Source organism: Neomonachus schauinslandi, chromosome 15 (genome assembly GCF_002201575.2).
Source record: "Neomonachus schauinslandi chromosome 15, ASM220157v2, whole genome shotgun sequence".
Classification (NCBI taxonomy): domain Eukaryota; kingdom Metazoa; phylum Chordata; class Mammalia; order Carnivora; family Phocidae; genus Neomonachus; species Neomonachus schauinslandi.
This window is the reverse complement of record NC_058417.1, coordinates 9,902,469-9,929,599: the sequence shown is the minus strand read 5'-3', so window position 1 is coordinate 9,929,599 and position 27,131 is coordinate 9,902,469. Positions and strand designations below refer to the sequence as shown.

The following is a 27,131-nucleotide window of genomic DNA, read 5'->3' as shown; positions in this document are numbered from 1 at the left end:
CTAGCCTGGGGGCTTCAGGAGGGGAGGGGCCCTGGCAGACACACCATCAGCTGCCGGTATCTGCTGGGGAGGCGGGTAGGTGCTCAGGATATCACGGCTGGAAAGGCGGGTTGGAGTCCCCTTGCGAATGGTCTTCATTGCCACGGTTAGAGGTTTGTACTCATTTTGGTAAAGCAGTGGGGAACCACTAAGTTTGCAGGATTTGGATTTGGATTTGAGTAGTGGACCAGGAAACAGTGGCATATAGGAAGGATTGGAGGGGCATTTTGCAGTCAGCGTCGAAAGAGCACATTAGCAGTGATGTGAGAGGTAGAGTAGGGGCGAGAAGGGACAGAGACTGCCAGGGCGGCCATCAGAGGCCTGGCGTGGCTCCCACCTCTGCCACTTCCTCCCTCTTCAGTGCCCCTGCTCCTCCAGACCCCAACAAGCCACCTCCAGCCACTTCCCACCCTCCCCTCGCCCACTGCTTCACCACGTGGAGTCCATCTTCGAAAACACGGAGCGCATCCCGTGCAGACCTTCTCAGAAACCTCCTGTGACTTGTCATGCACCCTTCCACCCATGCTCCTTGTTCTGCTCCCTCCGTTCTGCGCGGCTTAGCCCCACCCAGCTCACCTGCCACTTTTATTCTCAGCCTTTGCAGCTAACACGAGCATTTGCCACCACTCGCAGGGTCCTGGCCTGAATCGTCTCCTTCCTGTCCTTTCACACTCCTAAGTGCTTCCCCTGCAAAGTCAAACCTTCCCGTGCCCGGGTGGCTCAGTCAGTTAAGCGTCTGCCTTCAGCTCAGGTCACGATCCCAGGGTCCTGGGATCGAGCCCCGCATCGGGCTCCCTGCTCAGTGGGGAGTCTGCTTCTCCCTCTGCCTCTGCCCCTCCTCCCCACTCGTGCTTTCTCTCACTCTCTCTCTCTCTCCGAATAAATAAATAAAATCTTAAAAAAAAAAAAGTCAAACCTTCCACGAGGTGGTAGCAAGCCCCCCGGGTGGCATCGACAGCCCCTTTCTCTGCCTTCCATGTCTTATGCTGAATCGGGTATTTAATGAACTGTTGCATCGTGTGTGTGCCTTTGTCCCCATTTATTTAGGCTGTACTTTAGTACACAGTAAATATTTCGACTCACGCTTTGATCTCTTCCCCGGCCCCCTGGGCCATGCTCCACACACAGCATTGCATCCAGCCAGTGCGTTGGAATGGGTAGATGGATGAATATACAAAACTAGCCACTTTGGGAGTAATAGCTACTTAACAACCATTCTAACTACCATTATGAGTATTGTAAAAGGATTTTATGAAAGTCTCAGTAAGTTCAGCTCTTGTCATATCTTTGGGCGTAGCTTATATTTGGACCCAAATAGATGAAGTCATATCTTTCAGAGATTTAACTTAAAGCCCCAGATACTACATATTAGCCTTGTTTATGCACAGGAGATTTAAGTGATCAAAACTAGTTTTAAGGACCAGAATTAGTGCTATCCTGAAACTGCTCTTTTCTTTACGCCAGAAATGCGTACAAAAAGGCTATGTGTATATTAATATGCAATTTATATTACACCCTTCATCATGAAAGATTAAATTGGTGGAGATTAATGTGTTATTTTATTTTTGTATTCACGTCATTGGGACAAACAAATGACAGGATAGAAATCACTTGTTTTGGAAGTTCTCATCCTATTATTATTAATTTGGAGAGCGCATCGTATCTATTTAACCTTATTTTTTAAAGAAACCTGTTCAGTTAGTGTTTTGGGCATCCACGGATACAGAAACTCTTTTCCAAACCTTCATTTCAGTCTTCCCTAGTTTGTCAGACCTAGAAATTCAGTTCTAAGTGATGAAGTAACAAACACAGGCAAAGTTACTGTAACTTCATAGTTAACAGCGATTCTGACCACAGAAACTCTCATGGACTTAAGTTGACAAATATGCCAGGTGCAAGGGACAATAGCCATCAAATTACAAAAGAAAAATTTTAATGCAGTTATGACGTTTTCTTAAAAATCTCTCTACCTTAATTCAGATTGCTGAGGTCTGGAATCATCCCATTACTCCTTAATAAAAATATTTTAAAGTGGGGCGCCTGGGTGGCTCAGTTGGTTGAGCGACTGCCTTCGGCTCAGGTCATGATCCTGGAGTCCCGGGATCGAGTCCCCCATCGGGCTCCCTGCTCAGCGAGGAGCCTGCTTCTCCCTCTGACCCTCCCCCCTCTCATGTACTCTCTCTCATTCTCACTCTCTCAAATAAATAAATAAATCTTAAAAATATATATATATTTTAAAGTATTTTTATTAAGGGGCGCCTGGGTGGCTCAGTTGGTTAAGCGGCTGCCTTTGGCTCGGGTCGTGATCCCAGGGTCCTGGGAGCCTGCTTCTGCATCTGCCCCTCCCCCCGCCTGTCCTCGCGCTCTCTCTCTCAAATAAATAAAATCTTTTTTAAAAAAGTATTTTTATTAAGTATCAGAATGATACAAAATAATAACAATAAAATATGTGTAAGGCATAAAGAACAACAGTGCAGCTGGATATCAACCTTCCAGTTTAAGGAAAAGAAAATTATTATTACCATTGAAATTTCATATCGTGGGCTCCTGGGTGGCTCAGTTGGTTAAGCGACTGCCTTCAGCTCAGGTCATGATCCTGGAGTCCCTGGATCGAGTCCCGCATCGGGCTTCCTGCTCGGCAGGGAGTCTGCTTCTCCCTCTGACCCTCCCCTCTCTCATGTGCTCTCTCTCATTCTCTCTCAAATAAATAAATAAAATCTTTAAAAAAAAAAAGAAATTTCATATCGTGAAACATAATGAAATGTATCATTGATATGACTGATTTGGTTGTTTCTCTTAAGTCTCCCTGGATAGACCTAGACTTTTGCTTTTCTAATCTAGTTATTTATTTCATATATACTTGAGGGTCCTAAACATTAGCATCTTCTCTTTACTCTGTGCTCTTCTTTCTAACCAGCGTGGAAAGAAGAGACCCGCTGGCTGCCTTGGCCCGGGAATATGGCGGCTCTAAGCGCAATGCTCTCCTGAAATGGTGCCAGAAGAAAACAGAAGGCTACGCGGTAAGTGACAGCGTCGGCCAACCTCCAGCCAGCCCTGGGCAGCAGCAGTCCTGTGCCCGTATTGGTCCTGTGCATGCGTATGTTGGCGTATAATTGTCCTTCTGTTCTCCTAGGGAGGGCTGCCAGTGGTAGTAGGGCTTGCTGTGGTGCCCAGACGAAGAGGCAAGTGGGACTGAAAGCCAGTCCACCCAACAAACCATGTACCTGAATGCAGGTCTGCGTCTCCTGCAGGAAGGGCCAGCTTTTTCTTTGCTCAGAGGAGCTATGAACTCCGCAAGCATTGAGCCCAGCAGGCTGCTTCAGTCCAGGGAAGGCAGCTTTTGCCGAACCACCTTCCCGAAGAGGGTGCCTTTCCCTAATTGACACAAAGGCCCCACGTAGGTGGCCCTTCAAAAGTTTTCTGTTACTTTAGAGCTGTTTGCATTTAAAGTATCAGTTTATCAGGACAGTATTCGTCTTCTGGGAAGGTTACACAAGGAAGTAGTACTTGATAGAAGTGTAAGCTTTGTTATTATGAAGTATCATCTAGAAAGATAAAAATTCATCAAATATAAATTATAGTTTTGTGGATTGTAATGAAGTGAAAACCCAGGCCGTCACTACTCCCATCCAGAAATAGAGCATTGTCAGGGCGCCTGGGTGGCTCAGTTGGTTAAGCGACTGCCTTCGGCTCAGGTCATGATCCTGGAGTCCCTGGATCGAGTCCCGCATCGGGCTCCCTGCTCGGCAGGGAGTCTGCTTCTCCCTCTGACCCTCCCGACCCTCCCCCCTCTCATGCTCTCTCTCTCTCAGTCTCTCTCTCAAATAAATAAATAAAATCTTAAAAAAAAAAAAAAAGAAATAGAGCGTTGTCAATTTCCCCAAACCTTCCGTGTGACTTTTTGATCCTACCCCCTTCCCACTCCCAAAGACAACTGTTGTCCTCAATTCTTTTCCTCGTGGTTTTCCACAAAAAGCAGGCATCCTGGAATGCTCTGTTAGTTTTGCCTGCACTGGAACTTTCCATAAATGCAATCAAAAACTGTCCTATCTGCATCCAGCTTTCTCCTACGGTGTGAAGTTATCAAGGCTTATCCAGTTCGTTCATTTTCTAACCCCTTTGGAACCTATTATGTGATCACACCTATTATCTATTTACCCCTTCCATTCTTGCTGGACAGATGAGTTATTTCCAGGTCGGGGCTCTAGTTACGTGGTGCTGGTACGTTCTTGTGCGTGTCTCTCGGAACACGGGTGTGCTCATTCTTTCTGGATCTACACCTAGAAATGGAATTACTGGGCCATCGGGTGTGCCTATATTCAAGCACGGTAGATAGTGCCAAACAGATTTCTGAAACAGTTGTACAGTTTACCTCCCCCCAGCAAGTGAGGAGAGATCATTTCTCTGCATTTTCACTGAGAGCACCAGTCTTGGTACTCCCAGTCTTGGGATAAGTGTGTAGTGGTATCTCATTGTGGTTGGGATCTGCACTTCTCTGCTGGCTGATGAGGCCGAGAACTTTTCCACATGCTAACTGGACATCTGGGTAATCTCTTTGGGGATGTGCCCTCCCTGTCTCTTGCCCATCTTAAAATCAGATTGTCTGTCTTTCCCCTCTTGCTTTCAGGAGCTCTTGGTATGTTCTGGGTACCAGTCCTTTGTCAGAGAGAAGTATTGCGAATATCTGCTCCCAGGGTGGCTTGAATTTTCGCTTTTTTGTGGAACAAAGTCTTTCATTTTAATGAAGTCTCATTTATCCGTCTTTTCCCGGTGGTTAGTGCTTTTTGCATCCTGTTTCAGAAATCTTTGTCTGCTCCAAGGACACAAAAATGTTCTCCGGTGTTTTCTTCTGTAAGGTGGACTGTGTTCCTTTTCCCATTAAATAGCCACCCTCTTTGAAATTGCCATCTCCAGTGTGCCTGACTGGCTCAGTCGGGGGAGCATGTGACTCTTGATCATGGGGTCATGAGTTCAAGCCCCACTCTGGGTGCAGTGATTACTTAAGTAAATAAGTAAATAAATAAATAAATTTTAAATACTAAAAATAAAATAAAATTGCCATCTCCTCCCTTCTCCCCACTCAGACCCTGCATTCCCATACGTGCACCCCACTTTTCTAAAGATTCTGAAGATTGTGGCACCCCAGCACTCCTTCCCCAACCTTAAGCTTTGAGGGGGGGCGGGGACAGAGAAAGAAAGAACCGAGCAAGAAAACAAGGCCTCGGCCAGGAGCAGCCCTGATACTTGAGAAGCAGCAGGGCTGGGATTATCTTTGTAATAGCAGGAGTCAAGCGTCTTAAAATCAGATTCTACCCAAGAATAGAAGTGTTTTGTGTCTTTGACATTACCTTTTTTTTTTTTCCCGGTTCCTGCTAAAAAAGAAAAAAATTAGTCGGGTTAATGGCCCGTAAGAGAGACTCCCAGAGGACGAGCTTTGTTTCTGATGCATTGTTTTCTCCTTTAGCTGCTCTGTGCGCTCTCTGCTTCAGCCCACTCTGAGGGTCGAAACCACCCCATAAAGGCAGGCCACCCCAACAAGGGCATCCCTCGGCTCAATCCCACCACCCTGAAATCATGACCTGAGCTGAAATCAAGAGTCAGACACTCCCCACGCTGCTGAGGAAATGGAAAAGCTTAAGGAGTGGGGGAGAGAAAGCTGATTCTGGGAGGCTTTAGGGTAAGGGAAGTAGGAGTGGTCACAAAAAACTGAAGCTCAGAAAGGCCAGGAACAAGGTCTTGGCCATGGCTGAGCCACACGTGGTCATGGACACTTGACTGAGCTGTCATTTCCCCACCTTACAGAAATGGATCAAGGGAAGTGCAAGATGGACAGGAAAAGACAATTAAAATTTCCAGAAGGAATTGGCCCTTTGCCATATAGTGTTATTATAATTAGATTGCAGGGAGGGATTACACAATCAGCTATTTCCCATCATCAGAGTGAAAATTATATTTCCTGCTGTAGTGATTTTTTTGTTTTGTTTTGTTTTATTTTGTGAACACCTTGAACTAGTTTTCAAAGCATTTTACACTTGATGAAACCCAAAACTCATTCTGCCTGAAGGGTATTTTTCATTCGTTGTTAAATCTCTGTAAATTTAGAGGGAAACATAAATCATATGTGTCTAATTTATTTACTCCTCACAAAATATCCTCTGTCTAGACCTGTTTGTCTGAGACGCCTCCTAAGCCTTCTGAAGCTTGTTCTCTCCGACTCAGGAAGCCAAAAATAAATTGTAGAAAACTCAGACAGCTCAGTTAAAAAAAAAAAAAAAAAGCCGGTAGCCATGTGCATTTTCACTTGAAAGAACTTTCTTTTTAGCCCACCAAAGTATAGCATGATAGGTTCTGTCAAAATTCTCCATATATTAATTCAGTGAATTTTTATGGAGGGGCCTGTTTGGTGCCACGTTATATTTTAGGTTCTGGGAAATCAGCAGTGAACGAAGCAGGCAGAATCTCCGCTCTCGTGGAGCTTCCATCTTCACGGGGACTAGACGATTCAAATTAAAAAGTAAAATACATGCTATATTAGAGTGTACTGTGGAGAAAAGTCGGGGTGGGAGGCTTAGGAGTTCTGGGTGTGTGAACACCACTGTCATACGAAGGTCAGGGAGGTGACATTTGAGCAGCGGCTCACCTTCCCTGAGGAAGGGAAAGAAGACTTGCCTCTTCTCATCAGGGTTTATCCCACGCCAGGTACTAAGCTTGGAAGGTCGGAATGAGGACATCATCACTTTAGCAACTGCATCAGTTGGAATTTAAGTAACATGGGGTGGCAGCTCTGAAAACTTAGAACAGTGGGTCAGACCCACTGCTGAGCCCCAGGTTCAGCTTTGGGTGTCTTGAGGTAGCCCCAGGACTGAGATCCAGGAACATGAACACGCACTCACTCCAGAGTGAGGCCCGCACTGGGCTTGAAGTGGCTCTCAGCAAAGAGGAGACCTTTCTAGACATTCTACTCAACTCACATTTCCTTGGATTTTTTTTTTTAAGTCAGGCTTCCAGGAAGGGCTTGCAAATTACTCTCAGTCTGCAGGCTGCCTGTTAACTATATCCCGAGCCAAGGTTAGATCGGACCCATGGAACCCTACGTCTCCCTTTTTAAATTTGCCTTTAATTCCTTCTTTGGGGTTATGACAGAAATTTGCATCTCTCATGTAATTACCAGAAAGGGTTCTCAAGGGGGCCAGGAGGCAAGATGGTGGATATGACAGGCAGAATTCTAAGAATGACCCCCAGTAACCCTCACCCTTAAATAATCTCCTCCTTACATATGGCAAAAGGGAGATGATCTGGGTAGAGCTAACACATGAACCCTTTAAAAGCCGGAATTTCCTCTGAAGCATCATAAGGACTCAGTGCACCATTGGTGGGCTTGAAGGTGAAGGGGGCCCATCAGGAGCCGAGAGAGGTCCCTGGCTGATAACCAGCAAGGAAACCAGGACTGTCTAGCACTAAGGCGTTGGGAGTGCTGAAGTCCTACCAATACCCAGAAAACACTATGGGGGGGCGCCCCGCAGTTGTGAAGTCAACCAGTTTGGCGCTGGGGTGTCCTCTGTCATTTCTCTTCCTGTCCTGAAGCCCTCAGACCTCAGTGAGACTAAGGATGATCAGCATGCTTGGCCTTCTGCCCTCCCTTCGCGGAGGGACCTGGCCTGGGACGCACTCTGATGAGTGGGTGGAATTCAGCTGTAAATCTCTGCAGAGTCCTTGTCCCTCCCAAGAAGGGTGATGAGGTGCAGCCACCCCACATGTCTGCAGGTGGCCCCTTGGCTGTGTTCCTAGGGCCCTGCCGTGCCCTGGTCACTGTGGTTAACACCGGTGATTTATTTGGTGGAGGGCGTAGGTAGGGATTACCTACATCTCACCTATCTCTCCAAAGCTAGAATCCATAACTTTTAGCATGTTTTAACTGGCTGAGTTTTAAGGTTTTAATGGCCTCAGATTTCAGGTGTCAAAGCATTAGAGTAGTGTTATAGTAGGAAGAAATATGTAAAGTGATATTTAAGTTCCCTCCTATAGGAAATATAATTTGAAAATAGTTTGGCTAGAAATGGCCAGTTATTTGTATTGCTTTTGAAGTCACTGGTATAGTTTTCTTTTGCTGTGTAACGAAGTCCCAGGCTCAGTGACTTCAAACGCCTGTTCGTGAGCTCACAGTTCTTAGAGGTCAGAAGTCCAGCACAGTGTAGCTTGAAATCAGGTGTCAGCTGAGCCATGTTCTCATCTGGAGGCTCTGAGGAAGAATCCACCTGGTGTCTTTCAGGCTGGTGACAAGTTCCCTGCGGTTGTAAGACGGAGGCCCCCGTTTTCTTGCCAGGTGTCAGCCAGGATCACGCCCAGCAACTGGAGGCCGCTCAGGTTCTTTCCGTGTGGCCCCCTCCGTCTTCAGTCACCAGTGGCCATCACATCCCACTCATGTTGATGCTTTGGATCTCTCACTTCTGCCTCTCGCTTTAGAAAATTCTGCTTTAAATAAGGCCTCGGGGCGCCCGGGTGGCTCAGTTGGTTAAGCGGCTGCCTTCAGCTCAGGTCATGATCTCAGAATCCTGAGATGGAGCCCCACAGCAGGCTCCCTGCTCAGTGGGGAGCCTGATTCTCTCTCTGCCTTCCGCTGCCCTTGCTTGTGCTCTCTCTCTCTCAAATAAAATCCTTAAAAAAAAATTTTTTTTAAATAAATAAATAAAGCCTCATGTGATGAGGTTAGGCCCACCCAGAGGCTCTCCCTGTTTTAGGGCCAGTTCATTAGCAAGCTTAATTCCGTTTGTCAAATCTTTTTGCCACGTGACATAACATGATCAAGGGATCAAGGAGGACACACCAGGGCGTAGAGCACATGGGGGTGTCTTAGAATGCTGCTGCCCAGGGATCATTCTCACGGCTGCCTGCACATCAGAATGACTTAGAGGTCAGAAGTCTGGCGTGGTGTAGCTTGAGATCAGGTATCAGTTGAGCGATCTCAGGAATTACAATCTCCCGAGAAGGGATCCTGGGCCTCGGTCCTTCTGATGTGCAGGCAGCCTTGAGAACCTCGGATCTAAAAGTCTCACCTCCATCGAAGAAAACCCTTCTGGTTCTGGATCTCAACTTGCCAAAAGCCTGTGTGTTGTAAAAAAATCAGAAGCACCAACAGACGTGAACCACGGGAACACTAATGTCCTGAAGAAGACGTCATCGGTTTATCATCCAGGAAAAGTAAATAATCTGACCCTGAAGAAGAAACTGTGGGATTCTCTCTGTTACCTTGTGATCCCAGCCACCCCACCCTTTTAGTTTTCTGTTGCTGTGATTTAGTACAACGTTAGCGGCCAAAACGACACCCATTTATTATTAGCTCACCACTTTGTGGGTCAGAATCCCTGGTGAGCTCAGCTGGGCTCTTCCCTGGAGGCCCTGGGCCAGAACCAGCTTCTCTAAGCTTAAAGTTCACTCAGGGTGTTGGCAGAACTCATCCTTTTAAATTTGCTCTGGGACCTTGACTGAATCACCGGTGTTAACCACAGTGACCAGGGCACAGCAGGGCCCTAGGAACACAGCCAAGGGGCCACCTGCAGACATGTGGGGTGGCTGCACCTCATCACCCTTCTTGGGAGGGACAAGGACTCTGCAGAGATTTACAGCTGAATTCCACCCACTCATCAGAGTGCATTCCAGGCCAGGTCCCTCCACGAAGGGAGGGCAGAAGGCCAAGCACGCTGACCATCCTTAGCCTCGCTGAGGTCTGAGGGCTTCAGGACAGGAAGAGAAATGACAGAGGACACCCCAGCGCCAAACTGGTTGACTTCACAACTGCGGGGTGCCCCCCATAGTGTTTTCTGGTTATTGGTAGGACCTCAGCACTCCCAAAGCCTTAGTGCTAGAAAGTTCCCCTTGGCCCACAGACACCATGGAGAACAAGCTTTCATAGTTGGATTTGGATTTGCCAGAGGCATTGCTATTTCAAACTCTATAAGACCTAATGATTCTGAAATTTTCTGACAAATGAGAAAAATCCACACCACACATATGTAGAGAGAGAGAGCGTGCAGTGGGTTATTTATCTCAAGTCTCTCGAGTTCATTTCTTGTTTGAGTGAACCTCCTGATAAAGTATTCTGTACGTTGATAAGTATCTTGTAACCTCTCTCAAAAGCTTTGTTGCCAAAGTATGCTTCTTAGTAAAAGGCTTATTAATTCCTGAGAGATTAAACCAGAAGCTTTTGGTGAATAGTTGAATAGCCCAGGGAGCTCCTTCCGCCTTCTCAGGAAACTGAAAGAAATAACATTTCTGACAATAACAGGAGCTCCATGGGTTTAAACTCAAATAAGACCTTTGCCCAGGTTTCTAGTGTTTTTCTTCACGATGCTTCTCTAGTCACTGGCATATAAATATCCTCTAGTTATCTCTACCTTATGTTTACTAAGACAATTTAAGTAAGGCAGTTCAGTAAGAAAATCTAGTTGTCAGCAACACTGTTTATCCCCCAATCATCCCATCGCGTAGCGTTGTGATTCACATTTTATCTTTTAATTTTAACGGAAGCTGGATCAAAGTTGGAGGGGCTTCGCATTTTACTTCATGAGCCCTGAGACCAGAGGAGTGAGGTGCCAAGCACCTTAGAAGGACCTTAGAAGCCATGTGGCATCAGCCTGAGGAGCCGTGTGGCGTCAGGCTGAAGAGCCGTGTGACATACAGGAGAAGGTTCCTGGCAGTTTCTGGGAGAACATCGTGGGACACCTCCGATGATGACCCGGGACAGTCAGTCAGTGAATATTGATCAAGGGATGATCAGACTAGTTTTAGTCCAAGGTTGGGGTGTGGGGGTCACCAAACTGAGTTTATAAAAATGTGCATATTCTCAGCAAATATATATTGAACCCCTGCTGGATACTGTGCTCAGCAACCAGGTCTAGACAGACAGCAAAGTGGGGCAGCCCACAAAGAAAGAGAAGAGAAGGGCCAGGGGAACAGGCCCAAGGACCGCGTGGAGCAGGACAGTGCAGGGTGACCGGGGAGCACCAATAGATCGGGAAGGGCTGTCCGAGGATGATGGGTCCCCTCAGCCCAGAATGACAGGAAGAGCCAGCCCCGTTGAGATGAGGTAGAAGGAATCCCAGGCAGAGGGAACCGTGAGTGCAAGCAGTTGGGGCAGAAGGCGGGATGGAGGGCAGGCTGGGCATGATGACGGTGGGCAAGGTACAGGGTGGGTCGGGACCAGACTGGAGAATGGATCATGGGCTCATTCCCAGTGGAAATGGGGCTCAAGGGTTCTGGGCGGGAGTTTAAGCACGAAAGGAGGGATGGTACCTTGGCCTTTGCCGTGCCCCAGAGGAGAGTAGCTGGTGACACCTGAAGTCATGCATACCTTTGCCCTGGGTGTTCCCTTGCATCCCTGCCAGGTGTCCAAGGGCCTTAGTGATCATCTTGTCTTCCCGGAGCTTTGAATACCTTCCCTTCATGGCTGCAGGGCCTTGAGCTCAATATGGCGAACTCCATGTAAATTAAAAAAAATTTTAAGCACTTTAACTATGCATGATGGTTATAAAGAGCCAAAAAAAAATTTTTTTTTAATTTTTTTTTAGAGCTAGCGGGAGGGAGGGGCAGAGTGAAAGAGAATCTTATTTTTTTTAAGTTTTTATTTTTTTTATACGAGAGAGAGAGAGAGCATGATCAGGGGGAGAGGCAGAGGGGGAAGCAGACTCCCCACTGAGCAGGGAGCCTGATGCGGGGCTCTATCCCAGGACTCCAAGATCATGACCTGAACCAAAGGCAGACGCTTAACCAACTGAGCCATCCAGGTGCCCTAAATAGCCACAAAGTATTAATTTATTATTTTAATAATTATTAATTATTTAAAATTATTTTAAAATTTTTAAGCAAAGCGTTGTTCATTCTCACTTGTAATCAAAGAAATACAAATCAAAGAAGGAGATGTCATTTCTTTGCTCACCCTATCAAAAATTTTTTTTAAGTGATGAGCTGGGCAAAATGAGAATCCTGTTCTACCATTGGTGGGAGTGCAGATGAATCCCGCATTTTGGGAGGGAAATGTAGCAATTGTATCAGGAATCTCAAAATCAGTGTGTCCTTTAACACAGAAATTATGTTTCTAGTTATTTATTTCAAGGAGATAATTATGGATGACTGTGAAAATATAATTTCAAGCAAGTTTATTATAGTTTTATTTATTTAAAATCATTTTGCAAGAACTGGAAGTGATACAAATTTCCAACAAGATATGAATCAAATAAATTATGATATAATGTGTACAATGGAATATTATAAAGCCTTTAAAAATCATGCTTTGGTCAAATATATTTAAAGGTGCTGGAAAAAATGTGCACACTATGTTAAGTCAAAAGTCAGATTCTAAAACAGTCTGTATAGTATGATTCCAATTCTATAAAAAGAAATTTATATAAATGTTATACAAACGTTAGCAGTGATTATCTCTAGCTAAATACTGAAATTTAGTCATGCTTCCCTGTAGTATTTCAATTTCTACAATAAGCATGTAAATTTTTAACAAAAAAAAATTATTTTTAAAATTACATCTTTTTTTTTTTTTTTTTAAAGATTTTATTTATTTATTTGAGACAGAGAGAATGAGAGAGAGAGAGCACATGAGAGGGGGGAGGGTCAGAGGGAGAAGCAGGCTCCCCGCCAAGCAGGGAGCCCGATGCGGGACTCGATCCAGGGACTCCAGGATCATGACCTGAGCCGAAAGCAGTCGCTTAACCAACTGAGCCACCCAGGCACCCTACATCTTTTTTTTTAAAAAAGATTTTATGTATTTATTTGAGAGAGAGAGCGCAGGAGTAGGGGGGAGGGGCAGAGGGAGAGGGAGAAGCAGACTCCCCACGGAGCAGAGAGCCCCACATGGGGCTCAATCCCAGGCCTTCGAGATCATGACCTGGGCCAAAGGCAGATGCTTAACCGACTGAGCCACCCAGGTGCCCCTAAAATTGCATCTTTTTAAAGAAAGAAGCCAGATGCAAAAAATCACATATTCTTTTTTTTTTTTTAAAGATTTTATTTATTTATTTGAGAGAGAGAATGAGATAGAGCATGAGAGGGGGGAGGGTCAGAGGGAGAAGCAGACTCCCTGCCGAGCAGGGAGCCTGATGGGGGACTCGATCCCAGGACTCCAGGATCATGACCTGAGCCGAAGGCAGTTGCTTAACCAACTGAGCCACCGAGGCGCCCAAAAAACCACATATTCTATGATTCTACGGATATGGATTGTCCAGAGTAGTCAGATTCACAGAGTCAGAAAGCAAATTAGTGGTTGCCAGGGGCTAGGGGCATGGGCTTCCTTTTGGGGCTGATGAAAATGTTCTGGGATTAGATAGTAGTAGTAGTTGCACAACCTTGTGAATCTACTAAAAGCTACTGGATTGTACATTTCAAAAAGTTAAGTTTATGGTATGTGAATTATATCTCAATGAAGATATTATTTATTTTTTAAAACAACGGTAGGAAGGGCGCCTGGGTGGCTCAGTTGGTTGGGCGACTGCCTTCGGCTCAGGTCATGATCCCGGAGTCCCGGGATCGAGTCCCGCATCGGGCTCCCTGCTCAGCAGGAAGTCTGCTTCTCCCTCTGACCTCCCCTCTCTCATGCTCCCTCTCTCTCAAATAAATAAATAAAATCTTAAAAAAAAAAAAAAACAACGGTAGGAAGAGCTTACGTGGGGCATCAGGGAGATGACAAATATGGGGTAAGTAGGGGGGTAGGAAACTGGAATTTAAATTTTAAATCTTATCAAATAGAACTTTAAAAAACATAGCTGTGGGGGTGCCTGGGTGGCTCAGTCGGTTAAGCGTCTGCCTTCGGCTCATGAGGGTCATGATCCCAGGGTGTTGGGATCAAGCCCCACATCAGGCTCCCTGCTCAGTGGGGAGCCTGCTCCCTCTCTCTCTGCTGCTCCCCCTGCTTGTGCTCTATCCCTCTCTCTCTCAAATAAATAATAAAATCTTTAAAAAAAATTTTTTTTTAAAACATAGCTGTGTAACTACCTTGTATATTAAAAACATTGAAATGAAACAGTAAAACAGATGAACAAGGTATTGGTACTCTAATTTTTATTTTTATTTTTTTAAGATTTTTTTATGTATTCATTCAAGACCCAGAGATAGAGAGAGAGAGCATGAGCAGGGGGAGAGGCAGAGGGAGAGGGAGAGGCAGAGGGAGATGGAGAAGCAGGCTCCCCGCTGAGCCAAGAGCCCTATGCAGGGCTTGATCCCAGGACCCTGGGATCATGACCTGAGCCGAAGGCAAATGCTCAACCATCTGAGCCACCCAGGCACCCCTATACTCTAATTTTTATTTGGGAGGTGGAATTCACAGGTATTCACTTTATTGTTATGATTCATAACCCAAATTTATTCTTTGCATCAAACATACATTATGACAGGGGGCACCTGGGTGGCTCAGTCAGTTAAGCATCTGCCTTCGGCTCAGGTCATGATCTCAGGGTCCTGGGATTGAGCCCCAAATCGGGCTCCCTGATCAGCAGGGAGTCTACTTCTCCCTCACTATGCCTCTTCCCCAGCTTGTGTGCGCTCTCGTGTTCTCTCTCTCTCTCTCTCTCTCCCCCTCTCTCACTCTCTCTCTCAAATAAATAAAATCTTTTTTAAAAAAAAGGAAAGGGAGAAAAAGAAAAATGGCACTTTTCCAAGTGATGTCCTCTCCAATGTCCTTTCCGTGAATTGCACATGCTATAACTCAGAATTTTCTCTTGGCCTGGCCCCATCTTATTTTTTAAAGACAGTTAAAGTGAACACTTTGGGGGCGCCTGGGTGGCTCCGTCATTAAGCGTCTGCCTTCAGCTCAGGTCGTGATTCCAGAGTCCTGGGATCGAGCCCCACGTCCGGCTCCTGGCTCAACAGGAAGCCTGCTTCTCCGAACTCTGCCTCTCCCCCTGCTCGTGCTCTCTCTCTCTCTCTCTGTATCTTTGTGTCTCGAATGAATAAATAAAAAATCTTTAAAAAAAAGAAAATAGGGCGCCTGGGTGGCTCAGTTGGTTAAGCGACTGCCTTCGGCTCAGGTCATGATCCTGGAGTCCCGGGATCGAGTCCCGCATCGGGCTTCCTGCTCGGCAGGGAGTCTGCTTCGTCCTCTGACCCTATCCCCTCTCAGGTGTTCTCTCTCTCTCAAATAAATAAATAAAATCTTTAAAAAAATTAAAAAATTTTAAAAAAGTGAACACTTTGTATTCGCAAAGCTTTTGTCATTTGAAATAATAATAGTGTGGATCTGATCCTGTAACAGTAGATTTAAGCCTCAGCTCAGATCAGTGTTCAGCCAACGATGGCCTAGGGGCCAAATCGAGCCCACCACGTGTTCTTATAAGTAAAGTTCTATTGGAACACAGTTACAGTCATCCCTAGACATATTGCCTTAGGTCTTTTGAGCTACAACTGCAGGGTTGAGTCATTACAGTAGAGCCTTTTTGGCTGTATGACCTACAAACCAAAATTATTTACCATCTGGCCCTTGCCAGAAAAAGTTGGCAGACCCCTCCCTGAGATACAGTTGTATTCAAGTATCTTCTGTTACTCAAATCGTATGTGGTTCTTGCATTTCAGATAGCAAGAAGCAAGTGTTAGGAGAGCGAGAGACTGACTTCAAAACCTATCTGAGTCTCTGCAGTTTCAGATTTGTGTTGCGAGACTTGGGCTAGCAAGGGATAACTGTGGTATCAGGGAGGCAGACAGACCTCTTTGAACCTGTTTTGAGCCCATGAGCTGGGAGCTATATATTCTTCTCTCTTAGAGAAAAAAAGCAGTCTTTGTGTTGTCCAAAACAAATCTTATTTTGCATCGGGAAAGAACACCCACGTTGCGCGCAACTTCTGTTTTTCTGTCTCTGAGTTCCCACAGACAAGTGCTAGCATATGCTTGACCAGTAGCAGGCAGCCTGTGGAATCTCAGGCCACGTAGAGCTCTCCTGGTTGTTTTCTTTTGTGGGACAGGTCTCTGGAGGGCCACGTGCACAATTCAAAGAACGTACAGTGCTTTGATTTATTTATTTTCCTTTTCCTGACTTCATTATAAAGATAGATTCTCAACGGAAGATGAATGTCATCATTGACCTCTTCTTACGAGGCCTTTTCTCAGCCGGGGTCTCTGCATCTGCAACTGTGTGTGAGACACAATGATTTGTTGAAGACGTTTTAAACGGCACCAGGCATTGTCTTACAACCTGAGGCAACAGTAGAATCTGTTTGGAAAATAAAGATGAAGGGCCTTATTTCCCAGGTTGTGGGAAATACATTCATACTTCCAACTCCCGGCAATCCGTATTTCTAGGGGTTTCAGCTCAGGGGCCAGCATGATGCCTAGATGCTCCCCTTCCTACTCTCAGCTGTGTGTGTCTGCCCAGATAGAGGAAATCGTGAGTAATAAAAATTATTTTGTGAACGAAAGTATCAAAGGGTGTTGCAGAGATCCCCGTGATGGGGAGCAGATGGGGAGGGACTTGTCCCAGCTTCATGGACGGGGATCAAAAGGAAGCAGCTGTGACCCCCCTCCCCCCAATCACTGCTGACTGGTGACAGGGAGGGCACCCAGCCGAAGCCGGGCCAGTTAGCCTCTCCCCAGGAGTTTGGAACCAGAACTGAGAGCAAGATTACTCTGATGCAGAGCTCCATGTTTTTGCCAACGGAACAGGCCTGCCTATAGGCTGCGCCTACAAAGGCTGCTTATGAGGTTGGCCCTGAACTGGTAACTTGGATTTGGGGAGACTTCTCACCATTCCCAGCACTGATAGGAGAGGCTCAGAAACCACTGTGGTTTCTGCTGAACCCCTGCCTTCCTGCTGGGAGTGGCGTTTTGGAATGTGCTAGGCAGGGGGCGCCTACGTGACCAGCCCCCTGCAAAAACCCAGGGTCAAGTCCCTAGTGAGCTTCCTGGGTAGACAGCACTGCATTCGTATTGTCACAAGTCATTGCTGGGGAATTAAGTTTACCGGAAGAGGACTCTTAGAGGCTTGCCCCCGGTTTCTTCTAGACTTGACCTCATGTGGCTTTTCGCCTTGCTGATTTTGCTTTGTAGCCTTTCACGACCATAAGTCCTTGAATCACAGTAAATCCGGGAATGCCTGTGTGTGTGGCCACACGTGAGTGTCGTGACTCCTCCTGCCAGTCTGAGCCTGAGATGCAGGTGGTCCAGGAGACCCCTCCCAGGGCCACCCTGACCAGGAAAGATGTGGGGGAAAGCCTCTGTAGGGAGAGAAAATGCAGGGGGAGAAGCCCAGGTAATAAAACAGATGGGACACCTTCCTGTCTCCTGATTCCGGACAGCCCCTTGTCAGGGCTCAGTAGCAGCCTCCTTTCGGATATCCTTAGTTGCTATGAAACAATAAAATCCTTAGAACAGATTTCCGCTTTTCTTCAATTAGTTCCCGTTGGGTTTTGTGCCTTAAGGATCAAAAGGATCATAACTGATTATACAAAGAGTCATACAAAAGGACCATAACTGATCTTCTCTTTGGGTGCTCTCTGAATCTTTACACTAAGCATTTGTTCCTTTTATTATTAGAAATAAGTGGTGTTCTTTGGTTTATTCCTTACTTGTATCTTTTCAGTTTAAAAAAATCCTAATTCTTGGGGGGGAAATGAAATGTTATATTGTGTACAAACAGTGACATAATTCCTACCCTGTTGCTCAGTCCTGCTCTCTAAAAGTATCATTTTTAATAACAGTTTGATATTTTTCTTTAAATCAAGGTTTCTCAGCCTTGGTACTGTTGATATGTGAGGCCAGACAGTTCTCTGTCATGGGGCTGTCCTGTGCATTGTAGGATTTTCGCTGTACCCTTGGCTTCCACCCACAAGATGCCATTACACTCTCCTGGTTGAGACAGTCAAAAATGTCTCCCGACGTTGACAGATGTCCCCCACCAGGGGAGGGAGGGGAGAGATCACCCCTGGTTAAGAACCACTGCCTTGAACATAATATACAAATACATGTCTTTAAACTTCACAAAAACAGAATCATACATTGTTAGGCGATGTGTTTGCAGTTGCAGTTGATATATTGTGTTCATCCTTCTGTGAGTTCACCTACAGCTATTTTATTATTTGTAGCTCCTGCGTGGATTTTCATTGTAGGCATAAGCAATACTTTATCTAGTGGCCTGTTTTTTTTTTTTTTAAGATTTTATTTATTTATTTGAGAGAGAGCACAAACGGGGAGCAGCAGAGGGAAAGGGAGAAGCAGACTGCTTCTCTGAGCAGGGAGCCCCATGCGGGGCTCGATCTCAGGGCCCCGGGATCACGACCTGAGCCGAAGGCAGACGCGTAATCCGCTGAGCCACCCAGGCGTCCTTCTAGTGGCCTGTTGATGGACCTTCCAGTTGCTTGCCACTTTCCATTGGAATTTCTTCCACACACTGTGTGGCCACACACACAGGCTCTTTGTTATAGACCTCTGAATCCACTCCAGCTGCTTTAAACAGAAAGGAATTTATTCAGTAAGGGAGACAGCTTACAGAATTGTTAGGAGTATTAAAGAAACATACGCTAGATGGGGCGCCTGGGTAGCTCAGTCAGTTAAGGGTCTGACTCCTGGTTTCAGCTCAGGTCCTGATCTCATAGGGTTGTGAGATCAGGCCCCACATTGGGCTCCGTGCTCAGTGGGGAGTCTGCTGGAAATGCTCTCTCTCTCTCTCCCTCTGTCCCTGCCCCCACCTGCTCACACGCTCTCTCTCTAAAATAATAAATAAATCTTAAAAAAGAAAGGGAGGGAGGGAGGGAGGGAGGGAGGGAGGGAGGGAGGAAGGAAGGAAGAAAGGAAGAAAGAAAGAAAAGCTCCCAACGTCTACATATCAGAACTGGCCTGCCAAGGAGGCGGCCTTCGTGATCAGGAAGATGCACAATCAGGAACCTGCTACCAGAGTTGTTGGCTCCAGAATCAAAGCACCTCTCCTGTAGGCTGGACCAGCAAAGTGGATGCCCCGACCATGCCTCTTCCTCCAGGTGACCCAGTTCTGAGTCCATTGCGTGCAAGGGCCTGTGACTGACAGATCCTAAATCACATCCTGAATGCGAGCTGCAAGGGTGTCTCGCAAATGGCACTTTTCAACTTTCTAACTCCTAGAGGGGGTTAGAAGATGGTTGATTAAAGCAATCCACAGCATCTGTCTTATCACCCGCCCTTAGAAATAGTACCATGAGGGCATCAGAGAAATGGGGGACTAAGGAAATCCATGACTCCCTCCCTCTACAAAAGCAACGAGTAAGGTGGCAAAAACCGTCAGAACCAGCCTTTTCATAACCCTGGAATCTAATCAAAAACTTGTGACAAGCAGGGAAACACATAACGAAGCAGGGGAGAAGCTACAGAACTTCTGTGAGAGATCTCTGTGCCATCTTAACCTCCCCCCCATACCATCCTCAGCTTCCCAGCTCAGCAATAGCCTTATGGATGGCGGCCAGCATTCCTTGCACAACTTGTTAGCAGTACCACAGCCCTTGTTCTCGGGGACCTCTAGGGGTGTGTTTTGACCTGTCTGATGATTCCCTAAAGGATCGGCTCAAGGGCTTGCCTTTGTTTTGCTGCCCTCGCTGGGGAAGAGGTGGCTTCTCAGGCAGCATTTTTCAAGAGCACTTAAAATCACAGGTATTGGGGCGCCCGGGTGGCTCAGTCAGTTGGGCATCTGCCTTTGGCTCAGGTCATGATCTCGGGGTCCTGGGATCCAGTCCCACAGCGGGCTCCCTGCTCAGCCGAGAGCCTGCTTCTTCTCCCTCTCCCTCTGCCCGCTCCCCACCACTCATGCTCTCTCTCTCTCTCAAAATAAATAAAACCTTTAAAAAATAATAATAATACTCAAAATGCCAGTTTTCAACAAAAAAATTACAGATATGCAGAGAAACAAGAAAGTTTGGCCCATTCATAAGAAAAAAAAAACAACAACAGGAACTGTCCCTAAGGAGGCCCAGACACTGGGCCTACTGGATGAAGACTTGAAACTGTCTTAAATGTGCCCAGAACACTCAAAAATGAGACTGTCAACACAGAGATGGAAAATGTGAAGAAGGGGCCAAATAAGTTGTGGAGCCGAAAAGTACTATAACCAAAATGAAAAATGTGACAAGTCAGGTCACAGATGTGAAGAAATTGCAGCACTCCAACACTGCGGGTGGGAATGTAAAGCAATGTGGAAAACAGTTTGGCCTCCTTAGTAAGTCAAACCTAGATTCACCATATGAAGTAGCAAACCCAGTCCCGCGTACATACGCAGAAGCATTGAAAGTAAGTGTTGAAACCTGAAGGTTCGCAGAGGCACCATCACAGTGGCCAGAAGGTGGAAAGAGCTGTAGTGCACAATCTCTGGGTGGATGAATGGATAAAGAAAATGTGTATGTCCTTACGGTGGACTATTACCCAGCAGAAAAGTGGAATGAAATGCTGCAACACACATGTACGCTGAAAACATTGTATTAAGTGAAAGAAGGCGGATGCACAATGTTACATCTTTATGTGATTCCATTTATACAAAATACTCAGAACAGAAAAATCCACAGAAACAGAAAAGGTTAGTGTTTGCCAGGGGCTGGCAGTCAGGGGGTATAGGGAGTGACTCCTTAGCAGGTATAGGGTTTCCTGTTAGTGTGATGGAAATGCAACAGCTGCCGAACATGGTGAACGTTCTAGAAGCCGCTAAACTGTACACTTCAAGGCGGTTTCAGGGGTGACTTTTGTGTTATGTGGAATTTTACCTCAATAAAATAAAAGTGGTGCCGCGGTGATGAACATCATTGATGACGCCTTTCTAGACCTGCACTAGATTTTTGTAAACTAAATTCCTAGGAAGTAGCATTCTTTAATGAAAGGGTACGTTGCACTTCGGATTTTGAGATGCATTATCAAATGGCTCTCCTGCAGCGTTACTCAAGCTTCCATCCCTTAAACAGTGTGCCTGTCTCCTCCTGCCTTCTCCACTACTGGGTATAGATACTCTTCTTCATCTTTCCCAGTCCAAGAGGAGAAAATGGCATCCCTTTTAATTTTTCATTACGGATGCAAGTTGAGCACCTTTCTTTTTTTTTTTTTTTTTAAGATTTATTTATTTATTTGAGAGAGCGAGAATGAGAGAGAGTACATGAGAGGGGGAGGGTCAGAGGGAGAAGCAGGCTCCTCGCTGAGCAGGGACCCCGATGCGGGACTTGATCCCGGGACTCCAGGATCATGACCTGAGCCAAAGGCAGTTGCTTAACCAACTGAGCCACCCAGGCGCCCCAGTTGAGCACCTTTCATCCGTTTGTTAGCCATTTATATATGAAATGAAATATATCTTCTGTAAAAATACTAGTACAGTTGCTTTGCTTGCTTTCCTATTCATGTTTTTTTCCCCCCTCAAAATATATAAGAGCTCTTTTTGTTGTGTTTTTATCAAAGTCACACGTGCCCAGATGGAAAATCTAAGTCTTAGCCTGCTCAGGCTGCTCTAACAGAATACCACAAACTTGCGGGGTTTACACAGCAAATATTTATTTCACATGGCTCTGGAAGTGATAATGGTGGGGGGTACTCCCTGAGCTTACTAAAAAGACACTAATCTCATCAAGAGGAACCCCCCCATCTTATCTAAAGCCCCTCACCTCCCAAAGGCCCCACCGCCAAATAACATCACACTGGGGTTAGGGCTTCAACATACAACTTTGTGGGGGCAGGGGGGACACAATTCAGTCCATAGCAATCTATAAAAGATCCTAGGAACCCAGTAGAGTTCTGTTATCCGCTCTTAGGATCAGGTGCTTTCATCATCCCACTGAGCTGATGATTCTTTTGCAGTTTACCTCCACATTGCTAAATAGCATGCTTATACTGCTGTTTTTATTTTTTTTATTTTAGATTTTGTATCTCGATCTCCTACTATGAAAGATGAGGGTTTATCTCTTTTCCACCCCCCCCCCCCCATATTTCCTGTCTTCCCATTCTCCCAATGTAGTTGTGCATATTTGGAGTTTACATTTAGAGGATATAAATGTTATTCGTAGATAAGCCATATAATAGTACATAACATTATCACTTTTTCTTTTCTGTACAACCTTTTGTTTTTCCCATATTCATCTTTTTGTTTTGTTGTTTAGTTTTTTATGTAATAATCACTAATTCATTCCAAATGCTTGTGAAATATCCCTTACATCATACAAGTCAAAGATTCTACTAGTTTCACCTTGAGGAAATCTCCTGGAGCCTTCTGACCTCCTCCAACATGGCTTGTCCTCTGTGCCTGGTGCACAGCTCTCAAATTGGGACCTCTTTGCACTATTCTATCTTTGCTTCTCTCTTTTTTAGAGAGAGAGAGAGAGTACACGTGTGTATGTGCACTCGAGCAGTTGGGAAGGGGCCGAGGGAGAGGGAGAGAGAGAATCTTAAGCAGGATCCACACCCAATGTGAAGCCCAATGAGGGGCTCAATCTCATGACCCTGAGGTCATGACCTGAGCTGAAATCAAGAGTCAGAAGTTTAACTGACTGAGCCGCCCAGGTGTCCCTCTCTTTTTTTGATCTTCTGTGTCCTGGGCCCTATCCCCCCCACCCTTTCTTGTTTTGGTTCCTCCAGTATCTTTTTGAGCAAGGGTTCATGGAAGGTAAAATTTTATGGCCTTGCAAAAAAAAAATTTTTTTTCTATGACCTTGTATCTTTGACTCTGATACATAATAGTTTAATTGGCTATAAAATTTTAGGTCATAAAATTTTGTTCATAATTTTGTAGGCATCACTCCATTGTGTTCTACTTTTCAGTGTTGCAGTAAGAACAAATAATTCCAATCCTTCATATGTGACCTTTTTTTTTTTTCCTCTCCAAAAGTTTGTAGGAGCTTCTGGTTGTCCTCAGCTTTCTTTTTTTTCTTCTTTTTTTTACTTTTTTTTGTTTTTTCTGCTTTTTCATTTTTTTTTTTTTTTCTTTTTTTTTTTTTCTGCTGTTTCAAACTTTTAATTGTATTCTCTGAGGATGCTTGTGTTACAAATAAGGATAGATGTGCATTTCAGTTAACATCCATTTGTCACCTCTCAAAATGGTCAAAAAAGCCAGCAATGCACCCAAAACCTTTTTCTGGGGAATTTTATCCACAGCTATTCTCAAGCATTCGTTGCCTATTGATGATGGGCACTAATTCTTATCACATTGGTGGTTTTCTCTCATCTCAGTCCACTCAGGCTGGTATAACAAAATGCCACAGCCTGGGTGGCTTATACATGACAGAAATTTATTTCACACTTTCTGGAAGCTGAAAAGTCCAAGCTAAAGGCACCAACTTGGTCATGTTCTGGTGAAGGCTTGCTTTCGTAGCCAGGGCCTTCTCACTGTGTCCTCCTTCCTCCCCTGGGAGGAGCCGCGCGGGAGTACGCCGCAGGGATCCGCCGGGCCCGGAGACCCCACCCGGGGCCGGGTGCCAGAGACAGAAACGCGCGGTCACAGGGCGGGCGAGCACGGAGGGCGGCTGGAGACCGGGGAGACGGGAGCGACCGACGGCCCCTCTCTGGGGGCCCACCCAGAAGCGGGGCCCCGAGCTCTCAGCCCCCCCGCGGCAGAGACTGGGAGGCCGCCACCATCCTGTCCTCAGCTTTCTAACATTTCAGGGTGATGTGCCTTGATGTGGATCTTTGTTTCCTTTTTTCTATCATGCTGGGTACTGCTTGTACTCTTTCAATAAAATAACTCATGTTCTTATTTTCTTCAGTTATTTTTTTGCTAATATCTGCCTTTGTGTTTTCTCTTTCTGTTATTCCTCCTAGCCTGGGCTCCTAATTATCATCTCTTTTCACCTTTCTTCCATCTCTTTGTTTCACAGTTTACTGAGAGACTTCCTTAACTTAATGTTCTAACATCTCTTAAATGTTTCATTTCTGCTATCCTATTTTCTCACCTCATTCATCTTTTAAAATCTTTAACTGTGGGGCGCCTGGGTGGCTCAGTTGGTTGAGCGACTGCCTTCGGCTCAGGTCATGATCCTGGAGTCCCGGGATCGAGTCCCGCATCGGGCTCCCTGCTCGGCAGGGAGTCTGCTTCTCCCTCTGACCCTCCCCCCTCTCATGTGGTCTCTCTCATTCTCTCTCTCTCAAATAAATAAAATCTTTAAAAAATAATAATAAAAAAATAAAATCTTTAACTGTGGTAAAATATGCGTAAAATAAAATTTACCGTCTTAACCATTTTTAAGTGTCGGAAAGTTCAGTATTAGGTATAGTCACACTGTTATGCGGTCAATCTCAAATCTTCCCAAACTGAAACTGTACACATTACACAGTTAACTCCCCATCCTCTCTCCCCCAGCACCGGCAGCCACCCTTCTTTCTATGTCTGTGGTTTTGATGGCTCTAGGTACCTCATATAAGTGGAACCATGCAGTATTTGTCCTTCTGTGACTGGCTTATTTCACTCAGAAGAACGTCCTCAAGGGCGCCTGGGTGGCTCAGATGGTTAAGCGTCTGCCTTCGGCTCAGGTCATGATCCCAGGATCCTGGGATCAAGTCCCGCATCGGGCTTCCCGCTCCTTGGGAGCCTGCTTCTCCCTCTGTTTCTCTCTGTCTCTCATGAATAAATAAATAAAATCTTTAAAAAAAAAAGAAGAAGAAGAAGAACGTCCTCAAGGTTCATCCATGTGGTAGCGTGTGTCCTTTCTAAGGCTGAATAATACTCCATTGTACCTATCCGCAATCCGATTTGTACATTCGAGGAGTTCTTTTTCGGACCCTGAATTTTTTATAGCGTTTCTGTTTTTGTTTCACACATGGGATGTCTTCTGTTAATCTTGCCCAGAACAGTAGGTTGCTTTTATCCCCAAATCTTGTCCCTGTCTAAGTACTTTCCTCCAGGTTTCTTTGTTTTGTGGGTATTGCTTGATCTCTCTCTGTGTGCTAGAGACTTTATCAGAAAAGTAGTGGTCCTTGACTGTTGCTCTCATGTAAGTGTGGGACTCACCAAAGCCGACTGTGGCTTCTGGCTCGCATGTGAGGTTTGCAACTGTGGTCTTCACTGTAGAGTGCAAAAAAAAAACCAACAACAAGAGAGGAATGTTATTTTATGGAGAAGAAAGGGGAAGTTTGGAGGAGTTGTTTTGAACAAAAGTCCGTTGGAGAAAAAGCAAGAGTTGAGGGTGACCACAGTTTCTTTCTCATTGTCTGAATTGCAGGGATAGTCTGTTTCTTGTAGGAGATGCTGTGTCCATCTTTCCCTGCTGGGGCCTATAAGGGGCAATTCTTCCCTGAGGATTCCTCTGAGGTCTGTAATTGACAACTTTTCCTGCAATTGACATTGGGCAGTAGGCTCCCCCTTCCAGCCTCCCATTCTCTCTCTCCTACTCCATTTTAGTGAGAGTTCCCTTTATTAATTTTCACAATCGTTTGCTGATAAATGCTCTCTTAAATAAAGGAAGCTTGCTTTGGTTTTGAGTTTACTGAGAATTTGCTTTTAAATCTAGAAGTAAGAATGATGCCCAGTACCACCCTGTCCAGAGACTCCCATTTTACTCCCTAGGCTTCAGTAGACTCGAGTGGCCTTGTAGACGGATTTCCAAGCCAGTCCTGTTTTTAACCACCTTCTTTCTTACCTCCTAAAGTGCCTCACGCCACCCATTTCCTGAGCCTTTGGGAAATTTTACACTAAAATCAGGTGGGATATTTGCTCTTCCCCACTGCTGGCTTGGGATTTAGTTTTGTTAGGTCTGTTAACGTTAGTTACCTCTGGTCTATCTGCTTATTAGATGCCAGAATTTTATTTCCTTTCCTCTTTCCTTTTTTGCTCACCAGTGAACACCTTTGGGGAAAAAAAGCAATCTCTTTTTTCTTTGGTCTTAGTGGGGCTTCAGGAGGGAATGAAAGTAAGTCCGTGTGTTCAGTCTGCTTTCTTTACCTCGAAGTCTCAGAGCTCTTTATACATTAAAATATTAGCCTTTATCCATCACAGGGGTTCCAGATCATCCTTTTTAAATATTTAAATCTTTCTTTTTTTGCAGTTTTTATTTTACTATATAGAACGCTAGTTTTTTTTCTATGTGGATGGCCATTTGTTTATCATTTACTTAGCACTCTGTGTTCAAGTACTTGGTAGACCCAGGCATAAACAGGAATTTAGGAGATGTCTGACCTAGTCGTCCGCTGACTTATGGTCTGCTTCTTTGCCACAACACTGCTCACGTGCAGAAAAATGAGAAAGTTCCATCCTGTATGCTATACCACAGGAGGGGCTCCTACTAGAGCTGTCATCGTGATGGATTACAATTTTTCCATCTCGACGTTTTTCGTTATTTGATTTTATTTGTTGATTTTCTGGAGTTGTTTAGGCAAACTGTTGCAAATAATTAGTATTTTTTGCTTCTTTCCAATATGTATACCTCTTGTACTTTTTTTTATTGCATTCATGAAAGTCCAGAAAATGTTGAATACTACTGTTGATGTTGGATATTCTCGTCTCGTTTTCCGTTCACAGTGGTATCACACCTTTGAATATATTTTTGTGTTGTTTCCTAGTAAATACTCTCTCAAGTTAAAGGAAGTTTAGTTCTGTTCTGAGTTTACCGAGTTTTTTTTTTTAATCCGGAAATATGTAAGAATTATTATCAAAATTCTTTTTGGCATTTATTGAGCAATACATAAGGTGTTTTCTCTTTCAACCCATTTATGTAATTAACATAAACGTGTATTACATTATGTAGCAGATTTCCTCATGGGCGAAACATTCTTTTATTCCTGGGGGCAAAATCCCAACTTAGTCTAGTACATGGTATATAATGTGGTATATTACTTCTGGGGGAAAATCGCTACTTAATTATGGTCATTCTTTTATACGAAGCATATTTTTTTAAATTTATTTTTGTTGTTTTTATAGTTTTTTTAAATTTAAATTCACTTTAGCTAACATATACTGTATTACTAGTTTCGGGGGTAGAATTTAGTGATTCATCAGTTGCATATAGCACCCAGTTGAAGCATATTCTTTATACTCTAAAGGGACATTTGGCTTCTTGTTGTTGCCTGGCTTGGGTATAAATGAATTTCTTTGTTAATAAGACCTGGCTTTTTGTTAAGATGTCAGCAAGCACAACGGGGCGCCTGGGTGGCTCAGTCATTAAAGCGTCTGCCTTTGGCTCGGGTCA

The 27,131-nt window shown here is 45.0% G+C and overlaps 1 protein-coding gene across 2 annotated transcripts in view; it reads left to right on the top strand.

Annotated features, from left to right (window-relative positions):
* The window catches only part of SPECC1 (sperm antigen with calponin homology and coiled-coil domains 1), a 189,112-nt gene that overhangs the window by 124,673 nt on the left and 37,308 nt on the right, over positions 1-27,131 (top strand). For both annotated transcript variants that reach the window (XM_021694717.2, XM_021694719.1), the window contains exon 11: positions 2,957-3,059. In XM_021694717.2, the coding sequence (XP_021550392.1) occupies positions 2,957-3,059 (103 nt within the window). The remainder of the gene's footprint in view (positions 1-2,956; positions 3,060-27,131) is intronic.